This window comes from Dipodomys merriami, unplaced genomic scaffold (genome assembly GCF_024711535.1).
Source record: "Dipodomys merriami isolate MVZ:Mamm:240054 unplaced genomic scaffold, mDipMer1.0.p SCAF_154, whole genome shotgun sequence".
In the NCBI taxonomy this organism is placed as follows: Eukaryota; Metazoa; Chordata; class Mammalia; order Rodentia; family Heteromyidae; genus Dipodomys; species Dipodomys merriami.
In genome coordinates, this window is record NW_027202871.1 from 1,629,263 (window position 1) to 1,655,282 (window position 26,020).

At 41.5% G+C, this 26,020-nt stretch overlaps 1 protein-coding gene across 3 annotated transcripts; it reads right to left on the reverse strand.

The window, feature by feature from the left end:
* Positions 1-351: 351 nt before the first annotated feature.
* On the reverse strand, positions 352-26,020 carry Mlf1 (myeloid leukemia factor 1). 3 transcript variants are annotated; one of them, XM_070022867.1, is made up of 8 exons: positions 25,829-26,020; positions 19,291-19,435; positions 11,297-11,341; positions 8,465-8,548; positions 7,072-7,200; positions 4,406-4,565; positions 1,953-2,091; positions 352-470 (listed from the first exon to the last, which is right to left on the reverse strand). In XM_070022867.1, the coding sequence occupies exons 1-8, from the start codon at positions 25,873-25,875 to the stop codon at positions 368-370; spliced, it is 852 nt and encodes a 283-aa protein (XP_069878968.1). In that variant the 5' UTR covers positions 25,876-26,020; the 3' UTR covers positions 352-367. The 3 variants fall into 3 exon arrangements, with proteins under 3 accessions (XP_069878968.1, XP_069878969.1, XP_069878970.1); XM_070022868.1 differs by lacking the exon at positions 11,297-11,341 and having other exon boundaries at positions 25,829-26,018; XM_070022869.1 differs by lacking the exons at positions 8,465-8,548; positions 11,297-11,341 and having other exon boundaries at positions 25,829-26,018.

The window sequence follows — 26,020 nt, forward strand, 5'->3', positions numbered from 1 at the left end:
TGCTAGGTTATTTTTAAAGCTTAATATTTGTTGCTTATATAATAAAATTTGAGAAATTAAACATTTACTAACACCACTCTAGTGTAGTGTTAGTGGAAATAACCTGCCTTTATTCTTGTAACAGAACTAGCTCAAATCAATCTGTTAGTATGCCCTAACGAGCTTTACAAAATATCTTCCAGTTTAATCGCATTTGTGAAAATCAAAGTTTTATTCCTACAACAGTAACAGGATGAAATTGGAAGCTGTGAGAGCAGAGACATGAGGGGAAAGCACCCACAGGAGATTGGTCTCACGCATGTTAACCCAGCACCACTACTTTCTCTGTTCAAACGATAAAAACCAGGCAGGTGAAGTGCACGGCCATTTATTTTTTGTTGATCCTCATAGGCGACCCTTTGACATTCAGTTTGTCCACACAAGCCCTGGATCTTCTGCCACCTTCTGTGTGATTTTGGTGAGGTTTTTCCCTGAGGAAGAAAACAGGTAAACAACAGTTTTTTGTGTTTTCTTTGGTCCGGTCGTGGGGCCTGAACTCTGGGCCTGGGCGCTGTACCTCAGCTCTTCAGCTCAAGGCTAGTGCTCTACTACTTGAGCCATAGCACCACTTCTGGCTTTTTTTCTTTTTGCTTATGTGGTGCTGAGGAATTGAACCCAGGGCCTCATGCATGCAAGGCAGGCGCTCTACCACTGAGCCACCTTCCCAGCCCCAACAACAGGTTTTGAAGATATATTTGCATTGCAAATAAGATTAAAAGCACTGTTTTCACTTGATAGTTCCTGGGCAGCCTTGGAAACAGAAGACAGACCACTGGATGGTTAAGAAAGCAATGGCTATTTACCTCAGGTGAATTGGTTTGTAATTTGAACAATGCTATTCAATGTGGTGGTAAGATTTATATCAAGTAAGTGAAGTAACATTCAGTTCCTCCGTCTACAGTCCTATGCCACGTGTTATTCAATAGCCACATGGAGCTAGTGGCTGCCGTCCTGACCCAGAGTGTGCTCACATGTTCTGCACTGCTGGAGGCATTTCAGAAGCCGCTCTGGGACAGCGCTAAAGTCACCCACTAAGTGTGTGCTTCTGTGACCAGGTGTGCTGGCTCAAGCCTAGAATCCCAGCTTTCTGGGAGTCAGAAACTGGGGACTGAGGTTCAAGGCCAGCCCAGTGAAGTTCTGAAACTCTGTCTTAACTGATGGCTGGTTCAATGGCCCGTGCTTATCACCATTAGTGACAGAGAAGCACAAGTGGCAGATTACAACCCAGGCCACCCTGGGTAGAAGGCAAGTCCCTACCTCAAAAATAACCAATAGAAGAAGGGGCAGGCACAGGCTCAGTGCTGTCTAAACCACAACTGAAGCCTAACAGACAGTTTTCTCTAACTGGGGCATGGATTTCTTATTGAACCTTAACATAGACTTTTTTGTTTTTGTTTTTTGGGGTTTTTTTTTTTTTTTGGGTCCAGTCGTGGGGCCTGAACTCTGGGCCTGGGCACTGTCCCTCAGCTCTTCAGCTCAAGGCTAGCGCTCTACCACTTGAGCCACAGTGCCACTTCTAGCTTTTTTCTTTTTGCTTATATGGTGCTGAGGAATCGAACCCAGGGCCTCATGCATGAGAGGCAAGCACTCTACCACTGAGCCACCTTCCCAGCCCCTTAACATAGACTTTTTAATCACAGAATTCTCAGTGTGAGACAAACATTATGTAACATCAAGATGGAAGTAAGTTTCAAGACTTAATAGAAAGCACTCTGGCATAAAGGGCCCAGAGAGGTATTCTGAAAGGAAAGACAGCCCATGATGCCCCACTGGTCCACGTGGTGTTGGAGCCTTCACCACAGAAGACACTGTGGATACAACTTGACTGTTCTTCCAACTTCCTGAGAGGAGGTCAGAGAACAACTTGTCTTTAAATGGCCTTTTAAAAACACCATTTTTACCAGCATCTTTACCTTCGTTTAAGTTCCCGTGATCCTGGATTCTCATGACCAACACTTCGCATTCTAGGGTTTTCTAGATTGCGTGAGCGGCCCCCGGCCTTGAACTTCAAAATCTCATTCTGCCACTCGTCATCAAAAGCATGAGCATCATCTATATCAGATAAGAAAATTGAGGAATAAATATTTGGGTATCCATTGTCCATCACTGTTCACTACACAGGCTTCATGCCAGCCTCAGCCAGAGCAGGGAGAGCCCTCCCCATGGAGAAGTCTTTGCTCAGGGTCAAATCTCAGGTCATGGCTGCTGGTCTCACATGCCTGTCAATGTCTCTGTGACCTCGCTTTTCACTTGCCTGCCTGGACATCACAGTCTACTCAGTGGACCATAAAGATCCAACCATCCTTATGAATCACTTATGGTCTTTCTTCTAGCTAGCATTCCTATTACCCCACCAGCTCCTTGTAAGTAGAGCCCTTCAGTCTGCAGATAGGTTGCTGGACTTGACCGTCATAGTAAGGGGTCATGAAGTAGGTAATCTAACTTTTATAGAAACAACAACACATAAGTGATCATTCTTGTTCTTTTAGATTGTCTTTTAGATTTTTCTTTTAGATTGTTCTTTTAGGGCCCTCCGGAGGGATACTCAATGTATCTTCCAATGATAATATTGCAGTGATTGTAATTAAAGTCGTGATAATGTAGCTTCAATCTTATTGCAAAAGAATTTTTTATCAAACTCAATAGAAGCCCTTTCCTTTTCTAAAATGAAGCAATAATTTTTAAGCTCCTAACTGTGATACAGCATTATTATTATATACTGGGGTTTCGACTCAGATCGTGGGGCTTGCTCAGCAGGAGGGCCTCTAGTACTTGAGTCATGCCCCCATTCCTGTTTGCCTTAAGTGACTGTGTGTGTGTGCTGGGACCAGGGCCTGAACTTAGGTTTTGTACTTTTTTCACCTGTGGGTGGCCATACCCTTGAGCCATGCCACCAGTCCAGCATTTTGCTGGTTAACTGGAGAGAGAGTCCTGTGGATTTTTTGCTGGGACCAGCTTCAAAACCTCAGTTTTCAAGATCTCAGCCTTCTGAGAAAGCTAAATTACAGGTGGAGCTTTAGTTGTTGTTTGAATGGGGTCTTCTTTTTGTGTTGGCCAGGAATGGCCCTAGACCACGATCCTCCTGTGTAGCTGGGATGACAGGCATACACCACCACATCCAGATCCAGATGGGGTTTCATGAACTTTTTTTTCCAGTCCTAGGGCTTGTCCCTGAGCCTCTCTGTGCTCAAGGCTAGCATTCTACCACTTAAGCCACTTCCAGCTTTTTCTGAGTAGATTATTGGAGGTAAGAGTCTCATGGACTTTCCTGCATGGGCTGGCTTTGAACTACAATCCTCAGATCAGCCTCCTGAGTAGCTAGGATTGTAGGCATAAGACACCGGCACCTGGCTGGTTTCACTAACTTTTAAGCCAAGCTGGACTCAAAACAGAATCCTCATTTCTTCCTCCCAAGTAGCTAGTATTACCAGTATAAGCCATAGTTCCCAGCTTCAGAATACTTTCTAATATTTCAATGTCATTTTAAATAAAAAAGAAGAAAGCTTGATTCTTAATACTGATTAAAATAAAATTAATTTTTTACTTAAAGTTGTCTTTTAGTAGAATTAAAAACTGTAATGAATAGGGACATTTTCTATTTTTTGATATCTAAAAGAGTTCTGCTTGTATATATGCATGATGTAACAGGTAGCATACAGGAAAGAGGCCTAATTTAGCTACTTGGGAGGCAGAGACTGTGAGAACCGTGGTTCCAGGCCAGCCTGGGCAAAAAGTTGGTGAGACTCCATCTCAAGAGAAAAGCTTTGCATGGTGATGCCATGTCTGTTACTCCAGCTATGAAGGAAAGTGCTTGGGCAAAACGTGAGGTCCTATCACAAAATAATTAGAGGAAAAGAAGGAAGGGACATGGCTCAAGCAATAGAGCACCTGCCTAGCAAGTGTGGAGGCCTAAGATCAAATATCAGTCCCCCTACAAAAACATTAAAAGCTTACCTAAGTGCTGGTGGCTCATACCTATAATCCTAGCTACTCAAGAGGCTGAGATCTGAGGATCATGGTTTGAAGCTGACCCAGGCAAGAAAGTCTAAAAACCTTATATCAAATTAACCACTAAAAAGCAGGAAGTGGAGCTGTGGCTCAAGGGGTAGAGTGCTAGCATTGAGCAAAAAAAAAGCTAAGGGACAATGTCACAGGCCCTGAGTTAAAGCCCTAGTACTACCTTAGAAAAATATTTAAAAACTAGCTTTTTTATTAATATATTACTAAATAACAATTCAAAGGATTACATTTCATAAACAATAAACACAAATGATTCTTCATGCTGCCAACTATGGCTGTGAAGATCAGGTGTTATATGATGATGACTTAACGTTGGAGGAAGAGTATTGGTTTTGTGATAACCTACGTTCGTTCATGTTGATGAACTCCTGGTTGACCTCCTCATCTCCAGTCCTGCTGTTCTTTGACTTTTGGATGACGTGTGCCCGGTCATGGATGTGATGGCCAACTGCCATTTTTTCCAGTCCACTGTCAGAGTCTCTGATCGTTTTCCTGGTTTCTTTTATCTTATGAAGAAAGAGCAGAGAGAATGCAATCCTATTATTCAATGCATATCCTATCAAACTAGGAAAATTGAGGGAGAGGTTGTGAGAGAAGGATGACATCATTCAAGATGCATTGTACTTATAAACTGACATGTTCTATGTTAACCTCTTTGTACAGCTACTTAAAGATAATTATATAATCACTACTTAAATACACAGACTGGATTTCTTTCTAAATTTTTCTTTTAGGGACTGATGACTTAGTGAGGTAATGCAATAAATCTACTGAACAAAATATCCATTATTTTGGACAATTCATACACTAAGAAAAACAAGAGTAACTATATTCAGTTCCACTATCAATGTGGAGTAAAACTGGTGCTAGGTCTTTGATTTTTCCTGAACTGGTAAGTGAAAATGGAGAGGCCAAACAAAGCCAACACCATTTCACATTTTTCCAACTTGTAATCAAATATTGAAACAGAGAATAACTGTTGTTAAAGACAATCTGGCAGATGGAAATCCACATGGCATCCTCTAAAAGCAGGACAGCAGATACTGTGGGGTATCTGGTTCCTTCCTCTCAGTTGGAAGCACATGCTATCAGCATAGTTAGGAGAGCCAATGGTTATTAACATCACTGTGAGACATCTGTAACTATTTAAGACTGTCACTTTTCTGGGTGCTGGTGGCTCATGCCTGTAGTCCTAGCTACTCAGGAAGCTGAGATCTGAGGACCATGGTTCAAAGCTGACCCAGGCAGGAAAGTCCGTGAGACTCTCATCTCCAATTAACTACCAAAAACCCAGAAGTGGATCTGTGACTCAAGTGATAAAACTCTAGCCTTGAGCAAAAAAGCTCAAGGACAGAGCCTAGACCTTGAGTTCAAGCACCAGGACCAGCACAAACACACACACACACACACACACACACACACACACACACACACACACACACACACACACACACACACACACACACACACACATACACACACACACACACACACACACACACACCCTAGACCTTGAGTTCAAGCCCTAGGACCAGCACAAGCACACACACACACACACACACACAGCCTAGACCTTGAGTTCAAGCCACAGGACCAGCACAAGCACGCACACGCACACGCGCGCGCACACACACACACACAGAGTCACTTTTACCAAGTTAAATATCCATAATGAATTTGATCAAGTACCATGAGGTTTATCATTTAAAAGTGCATGCTTTTTATTAAGGGACTGAAAAAATGAAATATTTCACATTCGCTATTTTGGCAAACTAAAGTTTAAGTACTAAGAAGGCCATGGAAAAATGGGAATTTACATAGGATAGTTTGTAGATGCCCACAGCTTTATCTCTAAAGAATGGTAACTCAGATTAAGATGAAGGCATACACACTTGACAACCTAGAATCACATTCCTAGCCTTGCACAAGAAAATGTGAAGATGGATTGGTGCACTAAAATATCTGTCACTGAAAAATGGCCAAGATTTTGAGCCTTTTTTATTTTAGGTACTATTAGAAGTGAAAAGGAACCAGAATTGTGTATCAATCTAATTAAACATTACAAATATATTAGTGAGCAAAGGAAAGCTTGAAGAAATGCAATAATGATACCACTTATAAAAAGTTTAGAAACCTACAAAAGCAATTCACTAGATTTCATAATGTACACATAAAGAATACAATTGTAACAATATGCTTGAGAATGGCAGGAGTTTTATAGCCAATCTGTTAGTTTACTGATAGTTAAAATTAATTAAAATTTAATTTTTAACTTAAAAATTTAAAAATTTAAAATTTATACAGACAGGTGCAAACAGTAAATCCTCTTTTGCCACCCAGAACTCATCACGTATATGGGATTTGGGTACATGTAAGAAGGAATGTGATTCCTATAACAGTGGGCAATGTGAGTGTTTACTACTCACACAGGTCACTCTGAGAATAAAGGTGTGCGGAAAGCAAAAAAAAATTAAAAATCTTGGTGCTGGGAAGGTGGCTCAGTGGTAGAGCACATGCCTTGCATGCATGAGGCCCTGGGTATGATTCCTCAGCACCACATAAACAAAAAGAAAAAAGCCAGAAGTGGCACTGTGGCTCAAGCGGTAGAGTGCTAGCCTTGAGCTGAAGAGCTGAGGGACAGCGCCCAGGCCCAGAGTTCAGGCCCATGACTGGACCCCCCCAAAAAAAATTAAAAATCTGTTTTCAATGTACACTACAAATTGACATTTAGTTCATAAAACAAGCACTTCTTTTAGTGTCCATTCATCTTGCCAAAATGGAAAGGTGACAAACACCAAAATAAATTATATTAAAGAAGTCACCCTCTCAGGGGAAACCCAAACTACCATAAACTAAACCCAACTGACCTCTAATGGTTTCACAGTGATGACCTCTAACATCAGTGCCCCCTCCTTTTACCAGATCAAAATTTAGAACTTCAGCACTCATATATGCAGGCAATCTACCACCCTACAACTTTATGAAGCTCTAAGAATGTTCTCAAACACTTACTCCTCCTGGAGCCCTCCGGGTTTGAGTAGAGGCCTGGAATACCTTTGGTGGTTCATCGCCTACTTTGGAGTAAGTCATAACTGATGAAGAACAAAATGAATGTCCATGTGGATCCACTGACAGGTTCCCCTGGAGGTGAAAGGGTAAGACTCAGAATCTCCTCAATGGCACAGAGTTCAAGTCAGGAACAACACGACACTAACAATCAGGTCTACCCATACCACCAACATGGCTCATCAAATGGATGCCCAGAGGGTCCTCAACGCCTTCAAGTTCTGGGACCAGCATCTGCTCTCCTTGTAAGAGTAACAAGGAATTCAGTCAGAGATCCTTAATCTTTGAGACCTTGGAGCTTAGATTTGAATGAAGGTGTTTTACCCTTGAAACCTCTGATAATAATAAAGTAGCAAAATTACCAGTGGTTGTCCTGTGTGCGCAATCTGGCCTGTCTGGAGACAATTAGCTGTATACTAGGAAGTGGTGCACAGGAATAAAATCTGTGCTAATATAATTCCCTAGAGATCTGTGCACTCACTAATGACCCATAAGATCCAAAGTGTATAACTGGAATGACAAATTGTCTTCATATAGAGTCAACTTGTTTTCATGTTAATGAGAACTGGGAGGATTAGCACCTGCATTTGGACTATAGCTCTATAACCTAGTGTTAAATGTGATTCCCAACATGTCTGTTTTCAGAAGTTGTTTTAACACTAAACCTTAATTTCTTAGGTACTACAAATCCTTTTAAGGAGACATAAGATATACAAATTAATATAAAATGTTTCCTCACAATAGTGACTTAGTGGAATTATTTATTTGAATCTTTAAAAAGTAAAAGTTAACCAGTCTTGGAGATGCACTGCCTGGGAGGCAGAAATTGGATCACAGTTCCAAACCAGCCCAGGCACAGAGCTAGCAAGACCCAAACTCAATCAATAAGCCAGGCATGCTGGTGCACACCTGAGACCCAGCTACACAGGAAGCCATAGAAATGATGATCAGGGCAAAAACTTGAGACCCTACCTGAAAAATAACTAAAGCAAAATAGGCTGGGAGCATGGCTTAAGTGGTGAAACGATCTACAAGAATGAGACAGAGTTCGATCCCCAGTATTGTAAAAAATGACTACTATTTTTCACAGTTAATTGTGAACTAAATTTAGTGAGAGATGACTTTTTAAAAAGTAAAATATATACTATTGGCACACACTGAAAATAGTATAATTTTTTGATAAAACTTTGTTTCCAGGAGATTTATAAAGTATATAAGTACTATATGAGTTAATTGTATAAAATTTTTTAGACTATGGTTAAAAGATGCTTGAAAGCCACAGTAAAACAGGGTACTGATAACTGAAAACAGTGTCCCCATGCTTAATTGCAGTACTTACAAAGTTTCTCTGTAACTCCTGCATACTGTCGCGCATATTTAACATCATTCGGTCCATTGCCTGAAAAGGGCTGACATCTGTATGCTACAGGATATTAGGAGGTACATTATTAACTATAAACACAACACAAAAGCAGCAAATCAATCTTCCCAAAACAGCTGAAAGTTTTCCCGATTCATTTAGTAGGGTTTCATGCAGTAATCAGGCTAAAATAATTTCAGAATTATACATAATTATACATTTAAAAAATGACACATATAGGAAAATCCCAAACACCCAACATAAATGATTAGGGGACTGTACCGCTGCAAATATGTACGCGTGAATACACACATACATGTGTATTTGCCTATGAACATATGCATATGTGCACGTGCATATGGATGCCAGAGTTCTCAAAGCAGAATTCAGTTGATGTTAATGCTGAGTGGCATGTTCTGGGTGGAAATGGTTCTGGTATGTTACTGTTCTCCCTTCTCCCTCCTTCCCCTCAACATTCCAGCATGCAAATAAGTGCATTTGCCAGTATAGCAGCCACCATAGCTTAAAGAAAGGACTGGAAAAGAAATAATCTGCACTTAAAGAAATGTGATGCCAATCCAAAAATATTCCAACTATTTTAACACTAGGTTGAGAAACAGGGCCCATGTAATTCCTGAGAGACGGAAGCAAGGGGCATGGCGGAAGTGAGTCCACCCTTTTCTCATTTCCTGGTCAAACAAGTCATCAAAAGATACATCTGGGGCTGGGAAGGTGGTTCAGTGGTAGAGTGCTTGCCTTGCATGCATGAGGCCCTGGGTTCGATTCCTCAGCACCACATAAGCAAAAAGAAAAAAGCCAGAAGTGGCGCTGTGGCTCAAGAGGTAGAGCACTAGTCTTGAGCTGAAGAGCTGAGGGATAGCGCCCAGGCCCAGAGTTCAGGCCCCACGACTGGACCGCCCCCCCAAAAAAGATACATCTGTACTAGCTGTGGGTGCCAACAGCCTGAGGTGACAGAAAGCGGGGCACATTCCAGAGCTCCCGGGAATGCAGTATGCACGCTGAAACATGTTCTTCCAACTTTCTGCAGTTGGCTCCTTCTCACTGTCAGAGTGTCCCCCCAGCAAGGCCCCCAGAGATACCAGCCTGCCTCCACCCACCCCTTGAACAGCTATACTCCCTCTCCTCAGGATCATGGCTCAAACGGTTCTGTTGATTGCGTCTTCCCATTAAGACAAAGTATCTGCAAGGTGGGAGTATCTTATCTTTTTTACAATGATGTCTCCAGTCGTTAAAATAATTCCTGACACATAAAGGAGGGGCCTCAATAAATAATTTCTGAAATGAATCAACACATTATTGCTAGCTCTGGGTGGGGGCGTGGCTCACTAGCAGAGCACCCATTTAGCATTTACAAAGTCCTGGGTTTGATCCCCAGCAGGACAAAAGAGGGCTAAGAAGGTATCTCTGGCTTTGATAATCTGTCTACCATCCACATGCATGTCTATGCTTCAGAGATAACACAAGGAAAGAGATCCGATTCTCTCACCACCCTCTCTCCTATCTACACCGGATCAACCTGCTCTGGTCCTGTGGTTACTGAGATTCTCAGCTATCCCAGAGCCCCATCCCCAACCCCCTTCAACCCAAGCAAACACCAAGTGGCAGCACCTACATATCTTCACTTGTCTCTCAAACAATATCATTTTCCCCGATGACCTTGGCCATTATGAAGTAGAAGCCATCACAAGCATACAGAATGCTTCCATGGCCTCCTGGTCTCCTTTCCTCCCCTGTGCATTGTGGTTCCTTCTGAATGAGGCACACTGACCTCTTAAAATGAGAATCTAGTGGGGAGCAAGAAGCCGGTAACCCTGCCTACACGGAGAATGAGAGCCAGAAAGTCACTGCAGCCAGTCTAGGCAGAAAAGTCTGTAAGACACTATCTTCAAAATAATGAGCAAAGAGCAGAGCTGGAGGTATGGCTCAAGTGGTAGAGAACCAGTGGAGCAAACAAGTGAGTGAGAGGGTCCAACCTTAGTATGAGAGAGAGAGAGAGAGAGAGAGAGAGAGAGAGAGAGAGAGAGAGAGAGAGAGAGAGAGAGAGCAAAAGAATCTGATTCTATTAGCTTTGATAAAAGGCAATCTAGTGCATGTCCTGCTCGCTCCTTGTGGCCTGCAAGGGTCCAGCTTCCTCTCCCCCCTTGTCTATATGGACTGCATACTTCCACCATAGCACACAGTAGAGCTAAAGGTGTTTGCCCTCAGGGCCCAGGGCCCCCAGTGCTGTGCTGTGCTGCACTCTCCCTTTCTTCCCCAGGCTTTCTCTGACTCTCACTAAGCCAAGGTTCATAAAGGCTTCCCTAATCAACTCCAACCCACTGTACTCAAAAAACCCTGCCTGCCCCTACCACGGCTGTGCCCCCACCACAAGAATGTTCTGAGTGTTAAATGTCACTTGTCCCGCCAGGAGCTCTGGACAGGGGACAAACTGCTCTCTGGTCAGGAGAGCAGTATGTATGTCAGAGGCAGCCTGGGCAACTGCCAAAGGGGACAGGGAGACACAGGCAGCATGCCCCTGCCCAGGGCCGGGCTGGCTCACCTGTGCAAAGGCCCTATTTGCACAAGGGTCCTGGACTTGTGCACACAACTGTGGGAACACTTCTGTGTGAACCTATCAAAATTTAAGTTTTATTTCTGAAGAGTGATTTATTTGGGGCTCTAAGATAAATTCAACACATGAAGCAGAGGCTTCCAGCACTACTACTACAAAGTCAATATGAAAGTTAGTGACATGCATATTAATGCTTGAGTTAGTGAAAAATAAAATGATTTGTGTCTCAAGATACAAACCATTCTGCCAAAACTGCCAAAAGGTACAAGAGAAAAAGTTGTTGCCTAAAAGATAATATCCAATTAATTTTGGTTGCATTTGTTATATAATAACAGGTAAAACAAAAATGTACTGCACAACCACACAGCTCAGAGCTCCCAATGTTACAGAACATTTTCATCAAGAGACACTATGGATTCTTAATTACCTGCTTATTATTTACTGTAAGGCCTGACAGGAGCCTGGCCACACACAGGGAGGCCTTATGTCATTGAGAACAGCACTTTGCTAGTAAGGCGGTGACAGAAAAAGTACAGGCTGTGGGTTAAGATTTGCATTTCTCAGAGGAAATGCAAATTCATATTAGAATTAATTAGAAGGTGAGGTAAAATGATGATCTTAAGGTTAAATCTTCTTTCCTTTGTTTAATTATTCTATATATTTTAAATCCATTAATTTTACCTTTTAAATCCATTAATATTACAACTAATAATTTTTTAAAAAAAGTTCACTTACTAATAAAAGTCCAAATATTAGCAGTGATATTGGATAAAAATTAATTATCTCAGCTGGGAATGTGGCTTAGCAGTAGAGTACTTGCCTAGCATGCACGAAACCCTGGATTTGATTCCTTAATACCACACAAACAGAAAAAGCCAGAAGTGGCGCTGTGGCTCACATGGTAGAGTGCTAGCCTTAAGTAAAAAGAAGTTCAGGCCCCAGGACTGACAAACAAAAATTAATTATCCCCTAAGGGCCAGCTCCTTGGGATAAGTAATTAATAAGAAGCCAGTAAGGGTCAAGGTTCACAGCTTAGAATTTAGAGCCTGTGATATGCAAAACAATATTTAATCAAGTTATAGTTCACAAAAATTGTATTCTTCAACAACCACAAAATAAAAAAAATTAGATGCATAAAAATGGAAGTTTTAAATGTTGAAAGCAAAATTCAAATTTCTGAGTAAAATGTATAGAGAAGCTGGGTGTGGTGGCCCAGGCCTGAAATCGCACACTCAGGATGCTGAGACAGGAGGCCGTGTGGGTTCCAGAGCAGCCCGGGTAACAGAGAGAGACAAAGCAAACAAAACCCACCACAACCAAGGCTTTGCCATTCACAATATTAAACTATCATCATAAATGGTATCATTTATAAATCAGTATAACGTTTTATCATTCAGTGATTATTTTTTCCTGTGTAAGTTATGATAGAAACCCTCAATTTAAGTTGTATAATTAATTATATCAGGTGATACATATTTATACTTTGTATTTATGACCGTACTCTCCAAAGCCTGTTGAGTATACCAATAGAATTCCTATTTCTATTTTCTATTCCTATTTCTATCTGGTTTTTTGTTTTGTGAAAGAAGAGATCTGATGGGCAGGTCCCACCAGGCCTAAGTGTCATGTCTTCAGTTACAAGGGACCTATCAAAGAAATGCACACATTACATTAGCTGCATGCCAAACTAGTCCTTACAAGATGGATACCTGGCTTACAAACATCTCCATTGAAGGGAAGGAATGCCTTTTCCATTTTTGGTGTCTGTATTCCTGCAGTCCATCTAGTTACTGAGGACAGATAGGCTGGGTAGAGGTGGTGCTGCAGCTGCTTGTTTTCATTTTCATTTTTGACATGACATAAATCCAGACATTAACTTGTCCAGTGCCTCACAACCAGGGGAGAAAAGAACTGCATCTCAGCTGCATTACTACTCAGCTGCCTTACTAGTAAAACACTGCGAGACTATTCAAGGTGGTATAAAACAGGCTGTTCTAAATCTGGTACAGTAAAAAGTACCACTTACTTTTATTTCCCATAATTATGAAACCTGCAGTTTTGTGGGGAAGTGTTCAAATCAGTGATTACTACGTGAGCAGCAAGTCAGAGGCTCATGAATGGCGATCAATTCTCCTTACACTGTTGGCTAAGGGCAATTGAGATGTTTTGGGGTTTATCTGAATGTCTATCCTGTTGCCCACGATAGTCCCTAACCACAGATGGCTATTTAAAATTCATTTTTCTCGAAAGGAAATAAAACCTCATTTAGTAATAATAGGCACTTTGCTTCCATTAGTGTAGACACTGACAGGTGACAAGGTGAGTTCTGATGAATGGATAAAATGAGGTGGGATCCCAACACCCCTTTATGATGAAGGTTTTGGAAAAATTAGGAATCCATGGAACATTCCTCAATACAATAAAGGCTGTATATGACAAACCTACAGCCAGCATTATACTTAATGGTGAAAAACTAAAGCCATTTCCTCTGAACTCAGGAACAAGACAAGGATGTCCACTCTCTCCACTTCTCTTCAATCTAGTATTAGAATGTCTAGCTACAGCAGTAAGACAAGATGCAGACATAAAGGGGATCCAAATAGGGAAAGAAGAAATAAAACTCTCCCTCTTTGCAGATGATATGATCTTATATTTAAAGAATCCCATAGACTCCACTCCCAAATTACTCAAGCTGATTCAAAACTTTGGCAAAGTAGCAGGTTATAAAATTAACCCCCCAAAATCAATGGCTTTTCTGTATGCCAACAATGAGAAAAGTGTGGCTGAAATTAGGAAAGCAACTCCATTTGTAATAGCCCCACAAAAAATAAAATACCTAGGAATTAACTTAACCAAAGAAGTGAAGGACCTCTATGATGAAAACTTTAAAATCTTGAAAAAGGAAATCAACACAGAACTTAAAAAATGGCAAAACCTCCCATGCTCCTGGATTGGAAAGATTAACATCGTGAAAATGGCAATACTTCCCAAGGCTATCTACAAATTCAACACAATACCTATCAAAATTCCAACCTCATTCTTCAAGGAAACAGAAGAGGCAATCCAAAAATTCATATGGAACAACAAAAGACCTCAAATAGCAAAAACGCTCCTCAACAGAAAGAACACTGCTGGAGGAATATCAATACCAAATTTCAAACTCTACTATAAAGCCATAGTAATCAAAACAGCTTGGTATTGGCATAAGAACAGACCTCAGGACCAATGGAATAGAATTGAAAACCCAGAAATGAACCCACAGACCTATCGCCATCTAATCTTCGATAAGGGAGCTAAAACAATAGAATGGAAGAAAGACAGCCTCTTCAGTAAATGGTGCTGGCAAAATTGGTTAACTACATGTAGAAAACTAAAGCTAGATCCTTATATATCACCCTGCATCAGAATCAACTTCAAATGGATCAAAGACCTCGAAGTCAAAGCAGACACTCTGAAAACATTACAGGATGGAATAGGAGAAACCCTAGGTCTCCTTGGCTCAGGCTGAAATTTTCTGAATAGAGACCCGGAAACACAACAAATCAAAGAAAGGTTGGACAAATGGGATTGCATAAAGTTGCAGAGCTTCTGCATGGCAAACGACATAGCTAGCAAGATCAATAGAAAGCCCACAGATTGGGAGAAGATCTTTACTAGCCATACAACGGACAAGGGTCTCATATCTAAAATATACTTGGAACTCAAAAAATTAAACCCCCCAACAACAAATCCTCAAAGAAACAACTGCCCAATAAATAAGTGGGCTAAAGACTTAAAGAGAAACTTCTCTGAAGAAGAAAGAAGGATGGCCAATAGACACATGAAGAAATGCTCAATATCCCTAGCCATAAAAGAAATGCAAATCAAAGCAACACTGAGATACCACCTCACTCCAGTTAGAATGGCAAAAATCAAGAACTCTAACAACAACAGATGCTGGAGGGGATGTGGACAGAAGGGAACCTTACTTCATTGTTGGTGGGAATGTAAACTTGTTCAACCACTTTGGAAAGCAGTATGGAGGTTCCTGAAAAAACTTCACATAGAGCTCCCCTATGACCCAGCAATCCCACTTTTGGGCATTTACCCAAAGGTTTACAAACACGACCACACTCAAGCTACCAGCACAACTACGTTTATTGCAGCATTATTTACCATAGCTAAGATATGGAACCAACCCAGATGCCCCTCAGTAGATGAATGGATCAAGAAAATGTGGTATATATACACAATGGAATTCTATGCCTCCATCAGAAAGAATGACATTGCCCCATTTGTTAGGAAATGGAAAAACTTGGAAAAAATTATATTAAGTGAAGTAAGCCAGACACAAAGAAACACAGGTCCCATGGTTTCCCTTATTTGCAATATCTAGTATATGTATGAGTCAAGCGGAAAAAGTCAGATAATGTGATGTTAGGAAAATGAATCCTTAGATAGGTATTTTAATGTTTTTTTTCTTTCATGCATGTGTTTCTAACGCATTTATAAGTTTATTTCTTTGTTGCTTTGTATGTCCCTCCCCCACAGTATAACCCCCGCTTTCAATATATTTGATGTCAGTATAACTTATGGAGGAGATGGGGAAAAACAAGTCATTTAAGGATTCAGGTGGACCTGTTGCAACAATGAGAAGTACAAATTGTCATGTCAAAAAGGAGCTTTACAATGTCGGTGGGGGGGGAGTAGGGGGGGGAAGGATTGGGTGGGGGGGAGGGGGGAGGCTGAGAGGGGAGGTGAAGGGTAAACAAAGGAGGAGGCTGCAATGCTTGGTAAGAAATGTATGCATTATCTTGCCCATGTAATTGTAACCCCTCTGTACAGTATGTTCACAAATAAAATAAAATTAAAAAAAAATGAGGTGGGATCCAATCACCATTTTTTATGAAACATTAGCAACTCCTTCAGTTACTTTGAAATATTCAGTATAGTCAATATCTCTGGGCAATATATCATCTGAGAGGTTAGTCTTTGGGTCACTAATTCCCACTCCTTCTCTTCTCACTCCAGCCTCAAGTAGCTGCTGTCCACACTTTATATCTGAGTTTAGCTTTACTGGATCTAGCATACATGCAAAACATGTGGCTTTGTCTCTTTGTGCCTGGTTTATTTCATTTAGCATCAATGCTTCATCCTTGCTGCCAAAAATCACAGGCTTTTCCTTGTTTTCTAGGACTGAAGAAGATTCCATGTATGTATAAAAATCACTTTTTCTTCATGCATGGACACTTGCTTCCTCATCGACTTGCGTCCTCAGCGACTGTGAGTTCCGCTGTAGCAGTGGTGGAAACACAGATGCACTGTGCACTTACTGACTGCAGGTTTCTCTCCATAGATGGTGGGCTTGCTAGGTAATAAGGAAGTTCTATTTTTAGTATTTGTGTTTGAATGTGTGTGTATTGCTGGGGTTTTATGCGACTTTGCGCATGCCACTCAAATGCTGCACTGCCCAGCTAGCCTAAGCCCCTATTTTTAGTTTTGGAGGACACACCACCATAGCTTTCCCTGAGAGCTGCATTCATTTCCATTCCTAGGAGCTCCTTTTTCTCTGCAGCCTGTCTAGCACAGTGTAGCTGTCATCTTTATGAAAGTTACCCTCTCACACATATAAGGTATGGCTCTTTATGGTTTAATTTATATTTCCCCCACAATTAGAATATTTTACATGCAACTACTGTCCATTTATGTGTATTCTTTCAGAAAAACATCTTTTCCCTTTTTTTAGTGGGGTTATTTTCTTTCTTGCTATGGAGTGGCCTGAGTGCCTTATGTATTTTGGATATGAAATCCTAATGAAATGTGTAGTTTGCAAATATTTCCTTCCATGATGTGGTAGTCTCTTACTTTGGTTAATGGTTTCCTTTGCTTTACAGAGCATTTGAGTTTGATACCATCCCATTTGTCCAATTTTGCTTTTGTTGAACACGAGGCTCACTGAAGGGTTCTACTGGTACAGCTCACGAGTGGCTACCATATTTGGCAGAGCACATTTAGAGCGTTTCTGTTTTCATCCATTGGAATCTAATGCAGTTGCATTAAAAGGTAATGCCCTTAGGAGACAGGGCAGGTCCTGGGAGTAACTGGCTTACAGAGGAGGCCAAAGAGAAAATCGGATGCTGTGCAATCCTAGGTACTCAGAAGGCTGATGAGATCTGGGCAGTAAAGTCTAGGAGACTCTTATCTCCAATTGACCACCAAAAGGCCAGAAGTAGAGTGTGGTTCACATGATAGACTACCAGCCTTGAGTGAAAAACCTAAGGGACAATGCCCAGGCCCTGAGTTCAAGCCCCAGGAACTGGCTTAAAAAAATTCTGACTTTGGGCTGGGCACCGGTGGCTCACACCTGTAATCCTAGCTACTCAGGAGGCTGAGATCTGAGGATCACGGTTCAAAGCCAGTCCAGGTAGAAAAGTCCGTGAGACTCTGATCTTCAATTAACCACTAGAAAACCGGAAGTGGCGCTGTGGCTCAAGTGGTAGAGTGCTCATCTTGAGCTGAAGAGTGCAGGGACAGCGCCCAAGCCCAGAGTTCAAGCCCCACGACCGACAAAATAAATAAATAAATAAAAATAAATTCTGACTTTGGTGTTTTCCCAACCTGCAGAATTGTACTTTGTAATAGCAGCCCACCTATGAGGACAAGGGAACAACTAGATTTTCATTCTTGATCTTCCTTACTTAGCTGTTCCTGTCCAACTGCTACATTCTGCATTGATATTACCTCTACTCCATGTTTCCTCCTTGATTGAAAGTCACTCTGGCAAGTCACACTAAAGTGCACATAGTTCTAAATTATGAACCTTACAAACTAAAGTTTCACAGAAATTTCTCTATTTGGTCATATATTTCTTATTTCAGATCTCATTAAACACTCAGTGCAGTGTCCAGGAAAGAAATCTTTGGAGTTATAGCTGCTGTGGACAAATACCTTCAACAAGAAGGTATTTGCTGAATAATGAACAAGCTTCATTTCAGTATTTTTAAGTAAAGGAGTAAAATTGCTCTTGCTTCTTCCATAAAAGCTAAAAGTTCATTAATGCATATAATACAGTGTCCTATTCTCCTCCTGCTGTGGCGGTGACAGACATATGAAGTATTTTAAAGCTCACGTGATTTCTAACACTCATAATTGTTTTTTTCTGCTCTATTGACAGTCTTTCCTCTGAAATGAATTTTAAAAGCTTCCTCGATATTAACTGATTGCATATATACATATATACATACATACACACATGCACATATATATAGAATAATAACATTCTCTATTGAAGGAAAACTAACTTAAATGGGAATATGCTATTTGGGAATAATGTATATGAAAAGAATAACATAAGGATTTAATCTTGCTTTAGTTGACAAATATAATTTTATTCATTAAACTTCTTAGGATGTCCTAAAACATTTTGCTCTATTTAAGCTACTAGAAGCTGAAAATATGAAAATGTTTTATGACATATTTTTGTTTTTTAATCAACCAATTCTGTATTAATCTATATTTCAACTTCAAATGTTCATTTTAAATAGCAACTCTGGTAGAGTTTTTGTTCTACAACTACCATTCCTGAGGCCAAAAAAGCAAAATAAATAGAGGCAAAAAAAAGTTCTGGCATAGAAATATCCATTTTGTTCCCTCTGAGCATTTGCAATGCCCATGTGTGGCATTCAGGGTAATGGAGGGGAGCATACTGTGGCTAGGCCAGGCTCTGAAAAGGTTATGTTTACTCTAAGCTCTCTAGGCCAAAAGTATCTTTCAGAAGATGAACACTTGCAGCTCCAACAGAGACAAACCATTATGCTACTGATGTCACTACTATTGTAAAAAAAATTTTTCAAGTGTATGGGCATCAGCCTTGAGCAAAAAACTCTCAGGGATAATGCTCAGGCCTTGAGTTCAAGCCCCAGCAATGGCATGTGCACACAAATACACTCAAAAGTATATGGGACCAGAAAGGATGTTTTCTTGTTTGCTCTCATTGCAGACATGGAAAAAGATTGCAAGATTAAAAACACGCGTGAAAAAAGAATGGGTTAAACATCACCTAAGGGCTATGGTAGCTAGTGGAATTCTTTTCCACCAACATTTCCCTGTTCCAGGATTTGGCTTCCCAATAGGTTTTGTTTTATGCAGGAGCCATTTCTGCAATGTGAGTGCCAGTCATTTCTTGTTCACTTCTGTAATACTTGTTTCTAGATCCCTCGGATCTTCTCACTGTCTTTTCAAATGAAGAACTTACGGCTATGTAATCTTCAGTAGCATCATGTCCTCTGCGGTGATGGGCTCTTCTACCATCAGAGATACTGAACAAGTCCCTTCCAAAAGGTTCAGAGAAATTTCTCATCATGTTCCGCATACTTTCTCGGTGTGCAAGAAATGAATCGCTGCAGAAAAGAGGCAGAGTAAAGCAAGATTAGTAAGTGTTAAAGAGTTTAAATAATAAGTAGGAAGCTAAATGCTACCATTTATTATTTGGGGATGCCTGTTAAAAAGACAAAAAAAGAATTTAGGAGAAATAAAAAGCCTGTTGCTTCCAAGTACTATTTGTGAAAACCTCTTCTATTTATTTTCTACTATGATAATAATGAAAAGACATTTTCATTTTTCCCCCTAACAAATGATTTTTGAAAAGTTCCACAATGCAACACATCTCCAGTGGCTTAGGTGGAGGGCAATGCCGCCAGGCACAGGCATTGGACAGTCAACAGTACAAATTCTACATAAGACTAGTAAAAAAACATTGGCTTATCGTACCTCATTTATGAAACATGAATATTGAGAACTATAGGAAAGTTTCATGAACACCATAAAGATACAATTCCTATTTAATAGATAGACAAAGCTATAGAAGTTATGGGAAGTTAATGTTCACTTCTAAGAACTCTAAATACACAAGTGGTCAAACAGCAAAATATATACTTAAGTCTTAAAACAGTTTCTCAACCTTCTTTGAGATTGCTAGCCAACCAGGAAGCTGGCAGCTGTGCAAGTTCCTGTTTTCCCACTACCAACAGCACACCCAAAAGTGCCAGGGCTCTGTGTCCTGTGTCCTTGGTGATTTAATTCAAGCAGGCCATCACCAACCCTGGGGTGCCTGGATGCACTAGAAGTCAAGTCTCTTCCTGAGACCCCATTCCCGTACTTGTGACTAAGGATATCACCACTTCTGGGTGAGCTTCCACCATGTATTCTGTAGCATGAAACACAGAAAACATTATTCTTCAGTCAGCCGTGGTGTAAGCAAGCCTCAAGGGCAGGCTGGATAAGAGTTGGGTTTCTCTCTGTGCTGGTCCCAAGGGAGGAAAAGAGTAAACAATGATTTCTGCTAGAAGAACAGGTGGTAGAGGCTGCTTTAATCCCAGCTCTCTCCAGCAAAAAGAACTGAGCTTGGTTTACCTCTGAATTCCCACTGCTTCTTGTCTTTTACCTCCTCTCTTGGTCCTAACAGTATTTTGAATTCCCACTGCTTCTTGTCTTTTACCTCCTCTCTTGGTCCTAACAGTATTTTGAGCACCGTAGACTCCATGTGTCCTATGTCTAAAGTTACTGCACACTCAAAGCAATAGCTTACCTAGACGCAGAAATCTACATGATCCTGTCTTATCAATGTGGGAATACAACTAATGCTGATGGAGAAGTTGAATTGACAATGCTGCTTCTCACTCTAGCTCATTCTAGCTAAGCCTGTATAGTAGTGTAGTTTTTTTTTTTTTTTTACAAGATCTATATTCTCTGAAATCTTCGTGGTTATGTGTATTGTAGTAGTATATAGTATGTATTTATGGATTGTATTTGCAGCATCATGGGTTTAAGTGTAGTTTTATAAAGTTATCCATTCATCATTGAACTGTCTTTTTCAATCTGGGTTCCAAGGATTTCAAACTTTTATTTGGCATTCCAGACTTTCATTAGTTCTAGAAATTGTTCTTACATTTGAAGACCTATTTCATATCTTTTTCTTCCTTATCAAACTATAAATCTATACTTTGCCACCTCTGTGGTTTGGTGCTACACATGAAAAGACATTCCTTTGCTCAGTTTCCTAATTTACAAATTCCCTCTTCTTATTATTTTATTTGTATTTGGTACTAGCACTGTGGCTAGAACTCAGGGCCTGGGCAATGTCCCTTAGCTTTTTCCCACAAGACTGGCATTCTACCACCTGAGCCACAGCTTCACTCTGGCATTTGTTTTTTGGTGGTTAATTAGAGTTAACAGATTTTCCTTCCCATGTTGTCTTTGAACCAGATCCTCATATCTTAGCCTCCCGAGTACTTTAAGATTACAGGTGTGAGCCTCGTTTTAAAACTCTGTCCGGTTTTTAAAACTCAAAGACAGTAATTTTGATATTGACCTTCTTTGGTCTGTATCAAAGTATATCTACTTGTGTTTCTTAACTTAGAAGTAAAAAATGAATAACATATAAGTGTCATGAGTGCTACTCATTAAGGAAAATTCCTCACTTCTACTGTTCTGAGTAGAATGAGAGCTTAGGCAATGGATGACCATGGCTCTCAGTCAGGAAATTGTCCCTTGTTTTCAGTGAGATGGACTTGTCCATTAAATGACATCAGGTGGGATTTGTTTCTGGGTTTGATTCCAAGTGCCCTAAAAAGCCATCAAAGCCAGGTTTCAATCCAATAGAACTGAAGGACAGAACAACATAAAATGGGATCTGGAGGGCATGAATTCTTTTTTTTTTAATTTAATTTAATTTTATTTGTGAACATACTGTACAGAGGAGTTACAATTACGTGGGCAGGATAATGCGTACATTTCTTACCAAGCCTGGAGGGCATGAATTCTATAGATTTATAGTAGAGTTCACAGAGCTGAGTCTGTGTAGAGTAGAAACTAGACCTGGTAGAAGTACTTCAATGGATTAAAGGTCCAGAAGACAGAAGGCATTTCTCATGTCCTCTGCTAAAAGTGCAGTCTAAAACGGTCCAGAGCTCATCCTTGGCAGCAATGTGTTTGAGAGCCACGCCCACCATTCTGCAGCACCTCCTCTACTGTCCTGGGTATCTGCAGCAGTTGCCACTAGAACGGGGCAATACTGTGGGGCGGTGCTATCCATGGTGACTCCTTCAGCCAGCAACAGAGCCATGCTCAGCTGGTGCTGCTTGGCTTGTGACTCATGAACCAAATAAATGACCCAAGATCAACAGTCTACATGAAAAAGTCTTCCAATTCAAAGTTTATAGAGCCACCTCCTATCAAATATGACCTCAGAATTTGCCAAGTTTATTTAAAACAAATTTCTGTACTGAAATACTTGGAGAAAGTTAAGGTAGCTACTCTGACAGTAGCTATTGAGTATCTTGGGATGAAGTGGGCCTTGAAAATCAGAACCTTTGATTCTAGCTGAGAATTTTCAAGTTACTTTTGTTAAACAATTAGATCAAGAGATGTCTGTGGCAGAATAAACATAGAACCAGATTATAACATCTTGGTGAATCTCTACCCTCAGACTCTATTAAGTATTATTAGGTATTATGTTTAAATAGCCTTGGCATTGTTTACAAAAGCATATTTAATAAGGAGATTGTTTTATTTCTTGTTATGAGTGTTCTCAGTCATAAACAGTGTGTGCCTTTCATTCAGTTCAGTCAGTGGATAGTTCAAAGTAGTATCCATTAATAAATCCAACTACTTCTAAGATGAAAAATAATAAAGTTTTCCAAAAATTTAAAAATAGAGATTATAGATATACTAATGTTAGTTCTTGCTAAGAAAGACACATAGGAAGAGTTGAGTTGCTTAGGGAAAATACAAGAATTAATTATTAAAAACAAGCTGATAGACTTGCCAGACTGCTTCTGGGCTTTTAATTTTTATCAGCTGACAAGTGATAACATAGCTACTGACTATGGAACTACTTTTACCCAAATTAAAATTTCATCAGAAAGAAATTCTGATCAGAGTTTTATTTTCTATAGCACATAAGATTAATGATCATGCTTCTGTACCAAGTAGAAAATTCTAAACCATACCGGGTATTTCTGAGCTCACACTAAATCATCAGTGTTGTTTAGGGTATAAATAGAGGCCAAAATCATTTTAATCTCAAATTAAGTTTTTCTGCCTATACATGTATCTTTAGAAAATACAAGTTTGAGAAAAAAGTACTATTCTTAAGAGAAAATCGATGGCAGAAGTGCCACCTTTTACTCCTCATTTTTAACAGTTACAAAATTTAGAAAAATATCACTTTTTAAGTGTTCTTATACTTTTCTGATGAAATACTATTATTTTCACTTTTCACTCAAGGCTCTACCACTTAAGCCAAAGCTCCACCTCTCATGGATTTATCTGCCAGGGCTGGCTTGAACCTCTATCCTCAGATCGCAGCCTCCTGAGCAGCTAAAATTACAGATGTGAGCCTACTTATCCTAATGCAAATTTTATTTTATTTTTTTTGTTGGTATTTTTTTTTGTTTGTTTTTTTGGGTCCGGTCGTGGGGCCTGAACTCTGGGCCTGGGCGCTGTCCCTCAGCTCTTCAGCTCAAGGCTAGCATTCTACCACCTGAGCCAAAGCGCCACTTACCGCTTTTTTCTTTTTACTTATGTGGTGCTGAGGAATCGAACCCAGGTCCTCAGGCATGCAAGACAAGCGCTCTATCACTGAGCCACCTTCCCAGCCCCTAATGCAAATTTTATAACCAAGAAGTTTATATATTTTGCCTGCCTGTTTTGAATAGTTAGCTCGATGTATTTATATTGACACTTCGGGGGCTAGTGGATTATTTAGAGATGGTTGGGTTGTAATTAGACAATGCTATCTACAATGAGATTTGTTTAATAAAAATAATGATGATCCAATATAACGGGCACCAGATCACCCTTACAAGGCCTTTATAGAACATCATGTTAAATCACGCATAAGGGAACCTAGTGACCAGAAACAATGTTGGCTACAGGATATATTTATTTAAAGACGCTGGGCAAGAGCTGTGATTTTCACACCAGGGTCAACATAATGTTTGATTTGCATTTAGTCTTGGATACTCACTTTGGGATTAAAGTAAGAGGGGTGGATCAAATGGCAGATTACCTGAAGTAAATATAGACTCATATTCTCTCCTCTTATCCTCAAAAAGAGTCTATATACAATTGTGAAGGAAAGACACTAAAAGCATGGGTTAGTTTTACAAAGTTAATTACAACCAGTCCATCTTCTACTTTTGATATTTCTGCTTGCCTTTGAAGAAGGCACAAGTGCCTGAGTGAGTGGACTTCGGGTGAGCTGACAGCCCTTCTTTGCTCCAGGCCAGAGGTGTCTTTGATACTGACTATTTGTGGTCTGTTACTATTTCTGGTCCTGAGTGTTGGGTTCATTGCCTTTGCTCAGAGTCACTCAACAGTTTAAATTACACTTCTGCTAGACATTTTCAAGATGATACTAATTGTGCATCCAAGGTTTAATTAAGGTATTGCTCCTTTTGGGATAACTAGGGATACAATTCAACCCCAAAATTATACATCATAATCCTAACTGGTGACGTTACACATACATAAGAGCCACTTCAACAGCTCAGCTCATCTAAGGATAAAGTCAATCCTGGCTCTCAGAGGTTTTGTTTTTGTTTTTTAAACAAAACACAAACACTACATTTTTAAATTTTAAATTTGTTAAAAAATAAATCACACTGACCACAACTGTCCCAACAGCTCTTAAATGAGTTAAGCTGTTGTAATAAATTTGCTTGGGTCACGTACAGTTGAATTAGAATGAACATTTTCTAGGTTAATCATTTGGGATATTTTTATGACCTTTAAGAAGTTGTACGAAGGAGCTGCCGTTCACACAAGTAGTTTGTGAACTTGATCGATGTCACCTGTATCTGTTCAGTGATTCCCCTTCATATTTAGTATTTTTAATTAGAAGCCACACATTCACGTCAAATAAAACTTTTCTTCAGAAAGTGTTCAGAACTTCACTCAAGCACACACTTCAACCTGAAAACCTTTCTACAGGCGCCGAGCTGCGCGGCCACCTTGGTGGACAGAGGGGCCGGGCACCGAACACGGGCTGGACCGAACACCCGGCAGGGCCCAACCTGAGGCAGGTCGAACACCGGGCGGGCTCCATCAGGCCTGCAGCCCGCCGGGCCCTCTCCCAGCCCGGAGGCCGCGGCACGCAGGGAGGCCGGCTCGGCTTCTAGAGACCTGGCCTGGTCTCCCCGCTCCGGCCTGCGCCGGCCCCGCGACCCCGCCTCAGACCCCGCGACCCCGCCTCCCCAGCGACCCCCACCTCGGAACCCACGACCTCCGCCCCGACCTCACGACCCCCTTCCGGACCTCAGGACTCCCGCTCTGGACCCCGCCCCGGACCTCACGACCCCTGCCCCGACCTCACAACCGCCATCCGGACCTCAGGACCCCCATCCGGACCTCACGACCCCCACCTCAGAACCCACGACCCCCGCGCCCCGACCTCACGACTTCGGCCCCCCTGGCCCGGAACGTGCGACCCCCGCTTCGGACCTCACTGCCCCCGCCTGGAACCCGCAACCCCCTCTCCGACCTCACGACCCCCGCCCCGGAACCCGCGACCCCCGCCCCGGAACCCGCGACCCCCGCTCGGACCTCACGACCCCCGCCCGGGCCTCACGACCCCCATCCGGGCCTCACGACCCCCGCTCGGACCTCACGACCCCCACCCCGGAACCCGCGACCCCCGCCCGGGCCTCACGACCCCCATCCGGGCCTCACGACCCCCGCCCCCTTCCTTCCCAGGCCCCCGACGCCGCGACGCCCCGCGCGGCCGCACTCACGAAAAGAAGGGGTCGTCGTCAAAGCTGCCGCCCAGCATCCGGAACATCGTGGCTCAGGCCTGGGCGGCGGGCGCCCACAGAGCGGAAAGCGGGGCCGGGGTCGCGGGAAGCCGGTCGGGGTCAGAACCGCGGCCGCGGCGCGAGCCCCACTCGCCGTCGACGCTCGGCTCCCCGCCCCGCCAGGGCGGAGCC

What these genes read in the sequence shown, in the direction of transcription:
- Mlf1 (XM_070022867.1), bottom strand. Translation starts at nt 25,875, where the DNA reads ATGTTCCGGATGCTGGGCGGCAGCTTTGACGACGACCCCTTCTTTTC. An exon ending in CTACTGAAGATTACATAGCC is followed by an intron (nt 11,342 to 19,290) that starts GTAAGTTCTTCA and finishes ATTATCTTTTAG; the next exon opens with GCAACAACTTTTTCTCTTGT. An exon ending in GTTCATCAACATGAACGAAC is followed by an intron (nt 2,092 to 4,405) that starts GTAGGTTATCAC and finishes TATCTGATATAG; the next exon opens with ATGATGCTCATGCTTTTGAT.